The sequence below is a fragment of the Scomber scombrus genome, chromosome 23 (assembly GCF_963691925.1).
Source record: "Scomber scombrus chromosome 23, fScoSco1.1, whole genome shotgun sequence".
Classification (NCBI taxonomy): domain Eukaryota; kingdom Metazoa; phylum Chordata; class Actinopteri; order Scombriformes; family Scombridae; genus Scomber; species Scomber scombrus.
The window spans coordinates 7,345,402-7,363,109 of NC_084992.1; the positions used below are offsets into that span (position 1 = coordinate 7,345,402).

The window sequence follows — 17,708 nt, forward strand, 5'->3', positions numbered from 1 at the left end:
TTTTAATCTGTTGAATTATTGATTATTTAGATGAAAGCTGAGCAAAAAAATAAATCAGCTTCCTCCGTGTGTCCATGTAATGTCTTAATTCAGTTAAAAATCTGCACTGTCAACATACTGAAACATACTATCCAAAGCTTGCATAATCCCCTTAAATTCCAAAAACATGTCAGATATAATGATTCATTTAAGTTTGGCACTTGGCATCATGGTGTGCAAGGCCACCCTAAAAGTGAGATTGCAATGAAGCCAAAAACAAACACATTTTTTCACATACCCCTCGCTTTGTGGAAACTCTGTTTTTAACTGCCAAGATTTTGAGATATTTGTCTGTCTGATCAATTCTGTCTTTTAAATCTGTCTGTATTTTTATCTGTCATATTTATATACATCCACAATTAGTAAATATGTTTTGTAGATAAGTTAATGATAACCAAATTACTTTTTATTTATCACCAAAGGAAAGATGCCAAGAAGATTTTACTGTTAAATACTAAATCAAATCTGCAAGACAAATCTTCCCTCGAGCTTTAAATCACAGTCAAGGCCTTATTCACAAGCCTATGTTTTGTGATTTACAGCTGTGATGACCAATGGTGCAGCATTCTTTCCTTCGTCATAAACACCCGGGCTGAAGAAAGGGAAAATCCGCTCAGAAAACGAACACCCAGTGAAGGTGTAGATGTGAGACTTGGAGTCCACATTAAAGAACGAGACCGTCCCCTCCTCGTAGTCAGTAAACACTCCGACAGTCTGCGGCTTCTCCTTGAGAGACAGAAGGACTGATGGTGAATCCAGTGCACGGTACTCGTCTCCGTTTCTCATTCGCACCGTCCAATAGCCATTCTCCGGCTTGGAGGTGATCATCCCTTTCCTATTGACAGACTCTTTGACCACGCCCAGGTCCCAAAAGGTCTTTGCCCCCACTGCAACCTAATGAACAATGCAAGAGAATAGATGACATGTGGGCTGAATCAGAATAAAGAATTGTTAATTTGTTCAAAAGTAGGTGATTCCACTTGTGGGTTTATGTTAAAAACTGATAAGAGGACCATTATGAGTAGCAACTTCCTTTTTTCTGTTTGTAGATTTTAAAAAAACAACCCACAAAACAACTTGACTCTAAAAACTATCCTTGCCCCTCATCTTGATTTGTGTAATCCATCATCAAAGAGGACACTGACCTGAAAGTAGAACCTCCCGGACAGGAAGCCTTTCTTACTCACAACGCAGATGACCGGGTCGAAGCGTTGAGGGTTGTCAGGCACGATGTACAGCAGCTCGCCACGGCCCGCCTGCTTCCCATCAGCTGACAGGATGATGTTTGGGTGGGCGGTGTCCGGGTCTAACACAACGTCAACTGGGAAGACAACATGGGCAGAAGGTCCATCAATAGAAGTTTTACTACAATTGTGACCACCATTACTGACACTTGTTGGCTGACACTTCAGAATGGAAACCCATTTCAGGCCTCACTTTAAAGTGGATTGATCAGTCAGTATGGCAACAATACAGATTTCGAGTCATAAATAGGCTGGAATTGATTCATGAGATTTGTTTAGTGGCCGCTGGCTAATTCGCTGTTGGCTTGACCCCCACTATGCATTCTTTCACTACAGTTTTTTAAAGGGGGCATATCAGACATATTTCCTGCACTCAATAAAATACATTTAAATAATTATTGCTGTTATATTTTCATGTCTTAGGTAAAATAGGACAGGATGTTTTTCTCCAAAAAAGTGTGGTGTAAAACCTAAAAAATACACTCTCTCTGCTCTCTGAAACATTAATCAAGGTTTAATAACCCATCCCTGTTTAGTCTGGGGCTCAACTGGATTGTCTGCATGATTCACAGTTTATCTTATACTGGCCCTTCATTCAAGTGTCTTTCCTGTTTTCTGTAAGACCATGCATGATAAAGCATATTTTATATACAATTTAATATTTTTATTTTAAATTGTTACCTTTATAGAAAAATAAGACACTTGCGGTGAACATTATTGCAGTTTTTATTTCAAGGCCTTTTTGTATATTAACACTTGATGGCGCCAGAGTGACACATTTTCAAATTGAGATTTAAGCTTTGATCATTCAATAATCAAACTTACCTGCATATTTCTGCACCCTCTTCATTTCTGACGGGAAGATAAATATGGTTTATTAGTTTTGCCAGTTTCAATGAAAAACTTTACGAAACACTTATATATGAAATGTCATTGTCACTTCCTCTGATACTCATATACTAATATTGGTGAGCTTTATTCAAAGATCCATTTGTGCAGTTGCATGAAACCACTCTACCTGCAGAGATAACCTACAATATACACTTTACCGTCTTTCTTCAGGCTGTCCAGTTCACTCTTCAGGGTGTCGTCCAGTTTGGATAGCGCTGTCCTTACTGTCCCTACACAGAGCTTGGGGTGGACGCCAATCTCCATCCATTCTCTGGTGGGTGGAGGTGACGTAAGTGAGGGAAACCTCTGTCACGAAGAAAAAACAGTACATTAAATTTGCGTTTTACTGTTTGAATTAGTGTTGTGCATTGATTTAAAGATGTATAAGATCATTTATTCTGCAAAAATTCATTATCTTATACAGAAAAAAATGCAAATATTTAGCATGTATCAAGCTAAAAAAGTGTTGACTAAAAGTGACTTTAAAACTGGATTTGCCCCCATGACTTAAAACAGCTGTGTAAGGTTGATTGTAACCTGTAAGAGGTGCAGATGATCCTCTGTGTTCCCCAGGTCCTCCAGCTCACTGTTTCTCCTCTGGAGCTCAACGATTTCCTGCTGCAGCTCACTGATGAGCTCCTCTGCCCTCCTCTCTGCTTTTTTTTGCTTCTCCTCAATCTCTGCGTTGACTTCGTCCCGTCGCTCTTCAGCCGAGCTAATCAGAGATGTAAAGAGATGGTTGCTCTCCCTTAACTCCTTCTCTGCACTCATCTAATTAAGGATTTTAAAAAGTAAAACATGAGGAAGATGTCATTAGTGATGTTCAGTGCATTGTGATGATGTGTAATTTACTTTCTGGCATGCAAAGTTTCTTTAACCTTCAAACTTAAGCAAAGTCTTTATTTTTAACTTGTGTGATTATTAAATATCACAGAAAATGCTTGCTTGTTGATTCTGAGTGACTGACACAAAAAATATCACGTGACTTGTTGCATTAAAGTTTTAAATAACTGAAATAGATCCTGTCATCAAACTATTTTGCCCTGATGTTGCATTTTTACATTTGGGCAAATTAAAGACTCAACATGCTTGCAGACTTGTCAAAAACATCCACAGTGGATTAATTTGGGGCATCGTCTCAAGGCTGTGAACTGAGTCATCTGTTGAATCTTTTCATTTTCATGGTTTTTACTTTGAGAAGTAGTTTTGAGACAAGCATCTCACTGTAGGACAGGGAATCGACATGAATAAAATGCTGGTCGATAAGTCCAAGTCACCAGTCAAATCCAAACATCCATTCAGGACTCACAGCGCTGAGCTTCACACAGTTTTTGATCTCCTCCACTTTGTTCTGTCGCTCCTCAATCATCTGCTGGAAATCTGCCTCAGTCTTCTTCATTTGGACCTAAACAGGCAGAACAGAAATTAGCTCACAGATTGCAAGATTGTCACCAACAAAACCAGAGAAAGGAACACAATCTGGGTTATTACTTTGCCCCCTTTAACTGTCAACATGGAATAAGCATTTACGTATGTTCATATTGCATTAGCTTTCCGTTTCATGTCATATATTGCCCTGCATCAGTACACCAACTACATTTACATAATTGAGAAAAATAGAGACAAGCTGAGTGCTAGATATGATTATGTTTTCCTGTTGCTGTTTCACACAGCAATGGATCTTAAAGATAATGTCCATAAACTGCAGAAAATATCCTGAATGTGCATCAGATATACATACACGTACAAAAAGGATTCCTCACGTGCCATGCACATACAGTGCATGTGCAATTACTTTGTATTTTAAATGGACCGTTTTAATTTCCTGTGATAGTACAAAGAAGGTTTTTTTTCACTTTAGGAAGAGAGTGTGTTACAAAATAAACAAAAGTCCACTTAATAACTTTGTCTGAGGTTTTAACTTAATTCAACATCTTCATCAGCAAACAGATTAAGAAGGCTATCAGACACCAAAGAGCACTTGAAGAAACAAGATGTGGTTAAAAACCCAGCGAATCACACCTCAGAGGCTTTTCCTATCAGTTTTTATTCCAAACTGCTGAGTTTGAAGAACCATTTCTTATATTTTACCCTGAGCATGTTTTTAAGGTATAACTGTCAGAGTTATGCTGTACGCACCTTCCTCTGCACGCTCTCTTCCTCTATTGTAACAGCCTGGTGATCTTTGTGCTTGGTCTCGGTGCAGAACTGGCACACACACTTCTGCTCGTTCCTGCAGAACATCTCCAGCAGCCTCTCGTGCTTCTTACACATCCTGTCCTGCAAATCCTTCACCGGATCGATCAGCTTGTGTATCTTCAAGGTGGCGACTCTCTGGTGAGGCTCCAGGTGGGCTTCACAGTATGAGGTCAAACACACCAAGCAGGACTTGGACGCCTTCACCTGCAGAGACCTGGTGGCACATACATCGCACACCACCTCGCCTTGTTTGGCTGTGGACGGCGGTGAAGCAGACAGGCTGACTGACATCTTTCTGAACATGTCTGCTAGCTCTCTGAAGGCTGCATTGATGCTTATTTCAGGGCGAGGTGTGAATGATTTGCTACAGGTGGGACACTGGCAGACTTCACTGCTGTCCCACACTCTTTGGATGCATGCCTGGCAGAAGTTGTGTCCGCAGGGAGTAGTGACTGGATCGGTGAACACTTGCTGGCAGATGGAGCACTGCAAATGTTTTCCCTCTATAATGCTACCTGAGGAAGCCATTATCTGCACAACAAAAAGGGAAAAGGGAAGTTGGTTGATGCCGTTGCTCAGGATCTTTAATAGAGGAAGTGTAAAGATGTAAAACTGCAGAAGTGCAGAAATAATACAGATAAACAATTTCTAAATAATGTAGATTAAATTTACCAGTGAAAATATGTAGAAGATGGCATAATTGTGTAAATATGTAGACCCATGCATACTTGAAATTCAGGACTCATACACCCTGCACTGTTTGATGTTCTTTATGTAGTCATCCTTTTCAGAGCTAAATAAACACACCAGCCACACCCACGCTTCAAACCGAAATGTCCAACTAGTTACACCAGCACATCAACACCATACAACGATGAAAAAAATCTAATAATAATAATATCCAAGTTAGATATAATGTTATAATTATTTTTTTTAACAAAAAGAAACACCAGCTATTCTTAAATGTATCATACTAATTCATGCTTAAAGTTATTCTTAAGCTCTTAGAAATCACTGGCTAGTTGATATGACAAGGGATTTACTAAATTGGATTGAATCAATGAATCTTAAGAAATATCTTCGCTAGTAAAGATTTAAGTAATGTGTAACTCAGTTTCCAGGAAATACCTGTGCCATTCAAAGCAGTCAGCTGTGTAAACAGAAAGTCACAGTGGCATTACAAGCTGTAATATAACCGACAAAGACTATTTAAGGTGGCGTAGCTATATATTAAACTTCCAATCCTTTGTAATGTAGTTTATGTAGGTATTACTTTATTGTATTCATATGTGCAAACATGGAGAAATGTGGCATTCACCAAAACGACCTTATATTTCGTCACTACTCCGGGTCATAATTACTACAGCTGCTAGATGGTGTAAACGTAGCTATAGGTAATTTTTGCCAACCTAAATATTAGACCTATACTACCTGTCATTTTTCTTGTAAGGACAAGCTGGGACAGAAGCTCAGCTACAAAATACTGTCTATGGAAGTGATGGGGATTCACAGCCAGGGTAATTCAAGAAACAGGTGAGTGCTGACTCAGAGTTTACGAGAGATACGCTCATTTGCTTTCTTGCTGAGGAGATAAAAAGTAAAACTGACAGCCAGCAGCCAATTACTGTAGCTTTGCTTAGCATTAGGAATGGAAAAAGGAGGAACCAACTAACCTGACACTGTTCAAAGCTATAAAACAAAACTTTCTAAAATGTACATCTAATGCTTAGTAATATGTTGTATTTTGTTTTGTTTGATCTGTACAAAAACCAAAGCGTAAAAACACAATCTGTGGTTTTATGGGGTTTATGTACCAAATATTTCTTGGTATTTTCACAAGCAAACAGAGGAAAGCTTAAAGCCCCATTGAGCTAATTCCTCAAATCCTCTCTGACTGTAGGAAAACACTTATACACTTTCACTACAACTGCTACAAATCCTATCATTCGGTCCACGAACAACCAGGACTTTCAGTTTTTACAATCATATAAAATCTGACTGCTATTTATAAATAAAAAGTAATGTTCTGAAGTACAGCGACACAGAAGTAAGCTGATTTTGACATAACAGCAACCGTACAACATTTAAACATTGAATGTCGATCAACGCCAAAAGACAGGACAATACCTAACCTACAGTGCACAACTCTACTGACAACTTCCTATAAAGCACTGTTCTGCTTTTCTAAAAGGTTTATGTGGATTAAATTTTAGTCTTTCACTATCTCATTAGTCTCTAAGAGGTCATAGTTTAGCTCTTATTGGTCAAACTTACAGTCAAGTCTCTTAGGTGAAGCTGATCAGTCACACGTCTGTCCTCAGTGACGGCAGAGCAGGTGACTCTCCTGCTGTATGAATGAATATTGTTAAAGGGCTATAGCTGTGCAGCAGGAAAATTACAACGTCAATACAGTTATTCATCAGCTCGGCCCTCCCTCTCCTGAGACCCGGCGTTGGTCTCCCTGCCTGCTTAACTGTAACTACCTGCTATCTTAAAATAGCAGGTTTTACTGCACAAACCTACTGTTAGTTTCCAGTTGTATTATGTTCCTGCGTTGTGACTCAACCTTTGTTTGTATATGTGATCATGGGGACTCATAATAGTAGCTCTCACACAGGGAAGGAGTGTTTGTCTCCTGGGTGTGGTCTGTGAGTCCAATGGTTAACATTTCCCACGTGTGACACACCTGACATACGCCACAGTAGACACCAGTTTGATTAGAGGAATGTTGCAGGTCTGCATAGCATTATGTATGCATCACAGTTATGCTGAAATATTAAACGTAATATAAGAGCTTTGTAACATGTTAAATGCTGAATTTTATTACCATGAAGAAACATTAATTTGGCTATAATGTCCCTAGGAATGTAGTATAATCTTTTCAATAGGGGAGAGGTAATTGTTATATATCCTGTTTGCCTGTTCGATAATTTCTATGACTGGACCAGTTCTTCTAAACTGGTGGTTGATTTACAGATTAGAGATCATGTGACGGGTGTGTGAACCTTTTACAAGCTCATAAAGGACAAACTGCTGATTCAGCTGTAAAGAGACTTCAGCAGAGGATGAAAATACGCATTTAAAGCTGGACTGCAGGACTTCTGGTAGTGAGTGTAATTACAGTACAAAAAACACTGCACGTGCTTATGTAATAGGCTCCATCATATCCTACAGTGTTGCTACTGTTACAGCTGTAAAATAGTGTAAAATTGTTTTTAGGGTTACACAACCGCTGCGAATAGAGATGTTTCATTATCAGAATTTGATCCATTTGGTCCAATAACATTTGAAAGTCTAGAGGAGCTTAAATTATTTAATTAAATTATTTTATCCCCCTTCAATTTAGCAGAGAACTAATCACAAGTTAACTGGCTCGGCTACATTCATGCAATCATCTGGCAAGCATAGGAACTGGCTTAATCAGAATTGTGTTAACTTGTTTGGTAAGGGCTTGAATGTAACAAACGTCCTTTTTTTTATCTCAAAGGTCCACACTGCAGGTTCAAATGATGTGTCCTTAACATTACTGCTGCATTACCCACATTACCACACACCTTTTTACAGTACATTTATCAAATGTATTTCTAGATTGATCTTTGACCCACCAGGTTTAAAATGACAATGCACATTGATCATCATGAAAGGGTTAGGTAAGGTTGGGTTCTGATACTGATCTGGTTCCTGGTTGATATGGAAAGCTTTGAGGCAATTAGATCTCTTATCAAATACCCTTTTTCCTAGCCAATGTTTACACATTTGGACATATAGATGATGTTTTTTTAGTTTGAAAGAGAAAGTAAGACCACCCCAGGATCAAGTGTGTCAGATATATATTTAACCCACGGTTCATCTTCTGCTCTTATTTTCAGGTTGTGAACATTTATAAGGCTTTTACCTTAGACTGTATAGTAGACTGTATAAAGTATAATGGCTGTAGCAACCATAATGTCACCACTTGGTTTGTAGGCTTGTGTTCTGAGGCCTCGAGTTTGGCATTTGACCGTCGCCATCTTGTTTTGGTTTTTTTTGACTTGTCAATCACAACGTATCCATAAGCATACCCTGCTTTATTGTCAAATTTTAATTAAGTGGGGCCATAATTTACAAAATAAAAATCTATTTACAAGGTAATAAATCATAGACTTCCATACAATTGGACTTCTTTTTGGAGCCAGTGGAGTCGCCCCCTGATGGCCATTAGAGAGAATGCAGAATGCATTTGGCTTCACTTTTCAAACCCTGCTTGACTGCCACTGAAAACGGCAGTGTTTCTGCCTTCTCAGTTAAAAAATACAGCTTTCAACTGATTCTGTGGGTTATTTTTAACTTTAGTGTAAATCACCAAAGTTAAAAATAACCCAGAAAGCTGAAAAGTAAATATTCTATTAGTTTCTGATGTGATCAAATGTGAATAAAACCACAAACCCTAATAATGGTTCATTTTTAACTGTTGCCTTTCATTCAGATGTTGAATAAGCCATTAAATAACAAAAAATAAATTTAAAAAAAGATGCAAAATTAAAGCAGTAGAATGTCTAGAGAAGTCACATATACACACACACACACACACACACACACACACACACACACACACACACACACACACACACACACACACACACACACACACACACACACACACAGTAAACTAGTAATATATACTGGTTTACTGTAGAAAAGAGTGAACATGTGGATCCTCTTAGGTTTTAAAGACACAATAAACCTGTTTTTACCTCATTAAATTTTGAACACATTTACACAGTGATGTTAGGTGAAACGTGCATATTTTGTATATGAACATTATGATATGCGTCATTTGGATGCTCAGACATTCACTCATTGAAGCACAATTATATGTGTATATGTCATATTATTGCATATCTATGCACAGTATATCTGGGTTCATGTTCATAGTGTAATCTAATGGTCTAAATCAGGTCAAACTCCGATCTGTCTGTGCATGACACCCCAATATCAGTAATGCTAGTAACAGTGATTGAATTATTGGTCCAACCTCTTCTTTTAAATGCTTTGAAGTGTTAACCAGTATTTTCTATTTGTGTATTTACTTCAGCTGATAGATGCCCAGCTGATGATCATGTACAACAAACCAACCCCAAAGGACAAGAGTATCTTTACCAAACAACATCTTTCTAAAGCCAGGACCTTGTTTATGTTGGGGCTTTTCATTTCACATAACTGTCAGTCACATACCTTAAAATTAAGGTAATTCATTAATCTACGAGCATTTCCTGTAATGTTCCGATTGCTCCAGTCGGTGGCAGTAATGCACAAGAGCTACTTCTCTCCATGCCATGAGTGAAACAACTGCTTTGATTTTATGACTGCTTCTCAAAAATGTCAAGTTGATTTTTTGTCTCCATCAGGTCAATCTGAGCAATGTTATAGATTAAAAACCTAAAGATTTATTGATTTCATAGCTCTTCAAAAACAGACAAAAAAACCGTTTAAATACAATGTAAATATAACAATGTTATTACGGGTTGGCCTAAAAGGCATTTATGGAGATAGAAGGGGGGAAAAATATTGATGGAAGAAGTATAACACATATAATGTAACAGGTGTGGAAGTGGTAGGACCCAATAGCAGCACAGAACCAGGGAGCAGTTTAAAATGATCTTTATTACAGTCCACAAGGTAACTGAACAGGTATAGGCAGAATGCGTAGGGCAACAGGCAGGGCTCAGTATCACTGATGACAGAGTAGGCAGCATGTAAGATCATGCCAGTAGCACTCACGGAGTTGAGGTATAAGACCAGGCAGGAGTCTCAACAGGACGTCTACTAACAGGATCGAAGCCAGAAGACACCACACAGCCACAGGTAAACAGGAACAGGCAATACGAGGTCAGGGACAGAAGGCTGGTGCGTTCACCGGGGAAGACACGAGGAGAAGAGATCTAAGGCAAGCAGGGTCGAAACCAGGAGTATATATAATGGCTTTATTACAGATGGGGTGCAACTGAGAGTCCAGGTGATTACTGATGAAGCCCAGGTGAACAGAGTTAACTGATGAGGTGGGTGTGGCTGATTAGCAGGAGTAAAGCAGTGGTGTGGTGAATGGAAATTTACCAGCAGCAGGAGAAGAGCAGAACACACTGTGACATATAACACTTAAGTAAAAATGGCAATACCACAGTATAAATAAGAAAAACTCCTACTAAAAGTAAAAGTCTCACTTATATAAAAGTATAAGTTGCACAATTTAGTATCAAAAGTGAAAATTGTCTCCACTCTGTGTCATATTTATCATCATATACAGTCTAGACTGTACATAAATAAAGTATCAAGTGTATATAAAGTATATTATAAAGTGTTTTTGTTCTTCAGGTTCTGTGCTCGGGCACATTCAGTTTGAAATAAAGTAATGAATACTACATTAAAGTGGCATGTCTCAGGTTTAATTTGACAAGGTTTGCATCAATATAGAAAGAACCGTGTGTAAACTATAGTCCTTTTAACACATAAGGCCAAAATTGCAATTACTTAGTACATGATTATTGAGCAGCTGTGTGTCATTTCAATAAGGAAATCACACATGGCTCAGAGTTGATAGTACCTGTCCAAATACTCACTGGTCTGGACTGCATACACATAGATAAACAGTGTTTTTAAGAAGTGTTGACCCTTCTTGGAGTTTTTCATGTTTTATTATCTTACAACATGGAATAAAAGATTATTTAATGTGTCTTCGTCTGACTGATTGTAAACAAAAAGACAAATTAATCAATGTCAGCTTGAGGGTGGCGATCTGGTCCTGCCACATTTCAACACACGGGAATGCTTCGGGTTAACCACAAAAATATAATAACAAAATACATTTCCAAGAAACAAATGAAAAGATAATACAGAGCTATTATGTCTGTTAATTAAGAATAGTTTCAGTGGTAGAACTGAACAAATCCAGTGTTGGAGTCATACAGAATCTATTTTCCAATAAAAGAATGTATATCTCTCCAATATTTTAAAATAAGCTCACAACACCAAAACAGATTGCAGCCTTCTCTCACACTTATTGCCACATGACATGACGTCCCTCTCTTGCTGTTGCTTCAGAGGCTGCTTTGGCTTCCTGATTCAGGAGCTAGTGGGCGGGATTAGGAAACTACCTGCACCTGGGTGTCTTTTTTGTTAACCTTCTTCCTGTCAGGCCTTTGAACATTTTCCATAAAGGGCCACGTGGCTGCAGGTTTTTGTTCCAATCTGTCAAGAGTGCACATGTTCAACGGTCTGAAGAGTGTGATCAGCTGATTAAATGACTCAAGCCTGATGTGCTCCTGCCTTGTTGGAATGAAAACCTGCAGCTGCATGGCCCTTTGTGGAATAGGTTCAACAAGTGTGGGTTAGGGTTTTTTGCTATGTTTGCACAAGGGCTGTCAAACTATCTTTTTTTTTTTTTTTTAATTGCAATTAATCACTGATCTCAATTGGATTCATTGTATTTTGTATTGCATGTTTAAAATTCTATTATTTTACATTTCACATATATTAACACTGTAAAGCAATTCTTACCTGTGTATCTTGATTGGGAATCAAATGAATGCAAAGAAATGTACTTTATTAAATTGACTTTTAGACTAATTTACAATGTCTACTTCAAAAATATAGTTCGCCTTAAACAGGAAAGAAATACTAAAACAACAGTGTGGTCTTGATCTAAGAGACAACTTCAAAGTGCTTATTCTGTGAAATACTTTTTTTGAAAGGATTACACTGATTACACTGAAATATGGAGAAGTGCACAAAGCATACAGTACATTATAATAAAGTTCATAACTAACAGAAATACTTCATATCTCCTTTATGTTTGAGTTAATTAGAAAACTGAGGAACATGAACAGAAGAAAAACTGGTGAATCAGTCATTACTGTACAAATAAAGTGAATTATTCATCATCATCTTCTTCCTCTTCCTCCTCGTCACTGATGACATATTTCTTGGCTTTCTTGGTGGCCATTTCCTCATCGTTCCCCGCTGGGGGGAAATGGGTGATCATTTTGATAAACAATGCTGTCGTTTTTCTGGTGAAGATCACTTGATCTAAACTAAAGAAAAGATAAGGCAACCAAGCCATGTTAAACCGCTCACAGACTACTGAGAAACTGAAATGTGAGGTCTGATGTTCGAGTGATTCTTGGAGGTTTAATACGAACAAATGTGGGCCTATAACCTACACTGTAATAAATAGCTGTGGCCACCATCAAGCTGCTTATTATCTCATTAGTGCAAAAACCATGCAAAACTATGAGAAACTAAAATCATTATTTGATTATTATTATAGCCTTTTAATCAAAAAGTTAAGGTTGAGCAACCTCTGTTTTTAACTTTAAAAGTGCGTCAAAATAATGACGTGTGAAACAGACACTCGTTTGTTGTCCACTCCCATGATGATAAGAGAGGAATGCAAAACAACATTAGTTTGATGGAAACTTTTTTTATTTTTTTTGTAAGTAACGAAGGACACACAATGATGAGTTAGGACAAAGGGGGTGTGACGATGAGAGTGGGTTAATGTTTAGCTCTACAATAAGAAGGGTTACTGTTAAGGGGCTAGGTGAGTGAACCCAAGTGAAGACCACTGACGCAGAAGGCTGTGATTGGTTTAGAAAGAGTTTTATTTCAGGAAGGAAGGTGGGAGACCGTGGAAGGAGCTGGAAACCAGGCCTGAGCCTTTGGTGTGAAGCTGGACCAAGCAGGGCAGAGGCAATGCTGCGGGGAGCCAGGCAGTGGTTAGGGTTAAATGGTGTCACAGTACCAATTAAGCCCATGCCTGACTTTTGACTTTTTTCATCAAATATCTTTATTTTAAGTCTACAATCTACAAGAACTAATGAATACATTTTCAAATGAGAGATACATCTTGCTTCATAAGAAACTATCTCACTTATACATCATGTCAGAATCCCTTAAAAGACACCTGAACTTAGATTTTGGTGCTTAATGGGTACAGCTGAAAACATTCATTAGAAAATGAGAAAAGTAATCAAAGTAAAAAATTGAAATATGTTACATTACTTTGATTAAGTAATTGAAATAGTTACATTACTTATTACATTTTAAATAGGGTAACTAGTTATCCGTAACCTATTACATTTCTGAAGTAACCTTCCCAACCCTGGTAGTACTGAGCCAAAGACAGGAGGGCTAGAGACAGGGCCGGAGTCGGCCAGAAGCAAGAGCGCAAACACAGACAAAAAGGATTTAACAAAAATACATATACTTCCTCTAAAACGTGAAACGTGACTGAGTAAACAAAGTTCCCAATCTGGCAATGAGGAATAGGCGTAACCAGGTATATGCGGGACTAATCATGATTGATGACAGCTGGTGGCCTGACTCATGGACACCTGTCTCCACCCCTGCAATCAAGGACAGGCACAAGGAAGGGGAGAGAGAGAGATAGATAGAGATATGGAGAGCATGACAGGTAAAAAGATTAGTGTCAATGCTTTAGCTGCCCCATGGACCAACTCAGTTAACATGTATTCTGCTTATTATACAGTAAAGCTATTATTGCATTGAATTGTTTCAGTGTGTTCCTTTGATTTTAAAGTAACATAGTTTATAGAACCTGAAGAACTCATTAGAAGCTTTTGGGGGTTTTCACAACACAGCTTATACTGATGTTATGTTTCAGCTGAACCTTGGGATGAATTCTTATGTAACTTGTAAAGTTGACAATGACAGCACTATAAAAGTATTTTTTAACATTATTGTTTCTATATCTGCATGATGACAAACTGTGAAAATTAGGAATTTATTTAATTTAGATAAATAATGGAAACAGATTTTTTAGAATTCTGGATAATAATATCTCGTCTTTGCCAGAAGTACGGAGCTGGAATCAGGATATGTTTGGCATAAAGATTGTTCATTAAGCTCAATTTGCTCATTTCCATAAAAAAACAACTCTAAATTTCCCTTAAAGGTTAAGTATTCTGCTCCATTTGTGGCCAAGTTTCATTAATAAAAATGATACCAAAGACTAAAATAAGCTCTTCATACCAGCCAAATCTGGGCTGCAAATATGTTTCCCAAGTGGGTTGGTCTGCAGTTTCCATTGTGGCCCCATCTGTGTTTACACATATGGGCTTCAAGTGGGTTCTGACTGGGTTTCAGGTGGGGCCCAACTGGGTGAGACCCATGTAAGCCCCATATGTTTACGAAATGGGGTCTAAGTGGGATCAGAATGGGCCCATGTAGCCAGCCCAAATGGGCTTCACATGTGGAGAACATGAAACAATATGGGGGCCAGTACAAATTGCCCTGTTTATGCCCATGCTAGCTTGGCCCACTTACATCCATTTGGATACCCCAAAATTGGTGAATACAACAAATTCTGTTGGTAAAAGCAGTTCTTGCACGAGACCCATTTTTAATATACAAAAAAAGGGGAAAAGAAATTACAATTCATGGTTTTAGGGGTGTTACATGGTGGAACAATTTCTTGGCAAACAACAAGACTGTATGCAGCTTCCCAGAGTCTGTGTGATTATGTAATGTGAGAGTAACAACGGCAATTAACACACACACACACACACACACACACACACACACACACACACACACACACACACACACACACACACACACACACACACACACACACACACACACACACACACACACACATTGCCTTTAATTGATCATACCCTCTTACTGGAAAAACCTGTTTAACAGTAGGAGGAACTTTTGTCTCATGAGCCCTCACCTATTTTAAGAAAAATCTGTTTTGCACATGTTCACACACACTACACTATCTGTTGAGGATTGGCCATCAGTGTGTTGGTCCACAAAGGTAAGACATTTTATTATACTAGGAGGGCAGTTTAGTATCAATGGACAAATATTTATTGATATTAGTAACATTATTGAACTGCTACTTATACATTTGTGTGTTAGCAAATGTGTCAAAAGTACTCACATTCTGTACTTAAGTAGAAGTACAGAAAAAAAACTGTTAAAAGTAGAAGTATGGATTCAACTCCCTTAGTCAAGTAAAAGTACTAAAATAAAAAAGTACAAATGAATTTTTATCGTCAATGATACACAATACCTCTCCTGATAACTCGACAAACCGAAAAAAGTTCTCGGCACCAAATAGGATAGTTGTCCTCTTTTGGTAACAAACCTGCACAGAAAAAAACACGTGACACAGTCTAGTTGCTATGCGATTGAGGTGCACATTGTTCCTGCCAGTAGCGGATTTTGATATGAATAGTCGCCCCGGGGCAGCATCTTACCGGATGGGGCACAGAGCGCACAGACCAATATTTCCTATTAGCACATTATGTCCTCTTTTTATTATGTCACTGAGGATGAAACAAGTAACAATCCTGTTTTGACAATGTAAGGAGTAGAAATTACAGATATTTGTGTTCCAATGTAGGGAGTAAAAGTAAAAAGTCATCAAAAAAACCCAACTGTAAAGTACAGATACCTGGAAAATCTACTTAAGTACAATAACGAAGTACAAATACTTTGTTACTTCCCACCTCTACAGTATATGTTACAGAACCAAAAATGAACCAAAATTATTACATTTTTACTTACTTTTTACATTTTTCACAAAAAACCTTGTAATCATTTTTAAAGTGTTTTTACGCTTTTGCCAGAGTTTGTGAAACTGTCATTAAGACATTGTGATAGTCTCATCTTAATGTGTTCCTACTCAACAATCACATGTTTCAAGATCTTCCTTGAGTATTATCTGAACTGAATGTCTTTATTTTGGCTTGTGCAGCAACATACCTTCATAATTGAGTAGCCTGGAGGCTTTAAACCCAAAGTAATGAGTGCTTGCTGCCTTTGGAGGAACATTAGCTAAAATACTGTTCATTTTACACTTCAGTTTTGACTTCCTGATACTCGCTGATACAACATGTTACCTGGGAAACTATTAATATTTCAGTGGTAAATGATGTATTCCTTTTGTCACTATATTTATCTGACCACTTATAGTTAAGCTGCAGAATCATATGCACAAAACACATGATGTGTACATACAGATTTTACACATTTCAAGAATGGCAACATTACATTTATATATATATTATATTTTCTTCTATGTTGAAGGCAGTGATCATAACACACAAGTTTATTCTGCTCATTCACAAGCTGTGTAAGATGTAGTTGACAGACAAAGTCGTACGGATTCATCTGTGTGCAACAATAGTGTAAGATGATGATGTGAAATGAATGCAGTACTCTTGCGAATACTTCTATAATTTACTTTTAAAGAATACACGAGTTACTCTAAGTTTTATTCATTTATTTTTGGCCACTAAGCTCAGCTGACATATAACTGTCACTACTGTAACCAGGCATTACATTTGGAGTTATGTGTATGTTACTTTGCATCTCTGTTGAGATCTCAATGAACAGCAACAATCTATAGTCAGAAATATGGGTGTAAATCACAAGTTTCTTCACCATACAATATTATACCGATACAATGGACAACGATTCGTTGTTTACTGATAAAACAAAGTCTGCCATGATACAATATCGATTCGATTCAGGAGCAAGCGATCAATCACTTCCATTCATATCAAATCACAAAAAAACAACTAAAATATAATCTTATATTTTTATTTCTGAGTGCAACCACACATTTAAACCAAAAATAATCAATTTTTTAATTAAAAACAGAAGCCCTTTTCACTAGAAAGTGCCACATTTTTATATATTGAGCTTTAAAAGGTTCACAACCTATAGAATTTTTTTCAGGTCTTTGTGTGTGTCCGAGTTCACAGTCCGTCTGAAGCCTTTGATGATAGACTTGCCTCTAATCCGGCTACCGACCTGTTGCTGGCTGCTGAAATGTGAAATCACAGCAGTGATACTCATCGCTCTTTTAGAGTTGTGGTTTAGTTTTTGTGGAAAAAATCTGCTCAGGATCTTCAGGGCCGTTTGGTGATGATCCATGTCCGATCAATGGTTTCATTAGATTAGGTTTCATGCATAAATGCTATTGGCTAGTTGATGAATCGATGTAGATCGATGTATCTTTACACCTCTAGTCAGAAACATACATGCCATACATGTTTATGACTATTAATTGTTTCTGTTGATTATAGCATTGTGTTACTGATACTGTCTTTCAATACATGTTCTTGTTTTAAGTCACATTCACCATTCCAGGGTTGCAGAAGTAATACTATATATACAATAAAAAGTATGAATAATAGTAGCATAATATAGATATATATAAAACATCAAGCCGATGAAAGCAACACTTCCATTGTCCTAAAATGGAAGATTAAAGACTGTAAGTTTTCAAGTCTTTGTTCTACATTAAGAGACTTGGTATTT

The 17,708-nt window shown here is 37.7% G+C and overlaps 2 protein-coding genes across 2 annotated transcripts in view; one reads left to right on the plus strand and one right to left on the minus strand.

The window, feature by feature from the left end:
- Positions 1-17,708, plus strand: part of emc4 (ER membrane protein complex subunit 4) — a 149,319-nt gene that overhangs the window by 227 nt on the left and 131,384 nt on the right. The gene's annotated exons all lie outside the window — the stretch shown is intronic.
- Positions 510-4,901, minus strand: LOC134005884 (E3 ubiquitin-protein ligase TRIM39-like). Its single transcript, XM_062444911.1, has 7 exons — positions 4,314-4,901; positions 3,484-3,579; positions 2,712-2,945; positions 2,333-2,480; positions 2,109-2,135; positions 1,185-1,360; positions 510-933 (listed from the first exon to the last, which is right to left on the minus strand). Exons 1-7 carry the CDS (start codon positions 4,899-4,901, stop codon positions 562-564), a joined length of 1,641 nt encoding a protein of 546 aa, XP_062300895.1. The 3' UTR covers positions 510-561.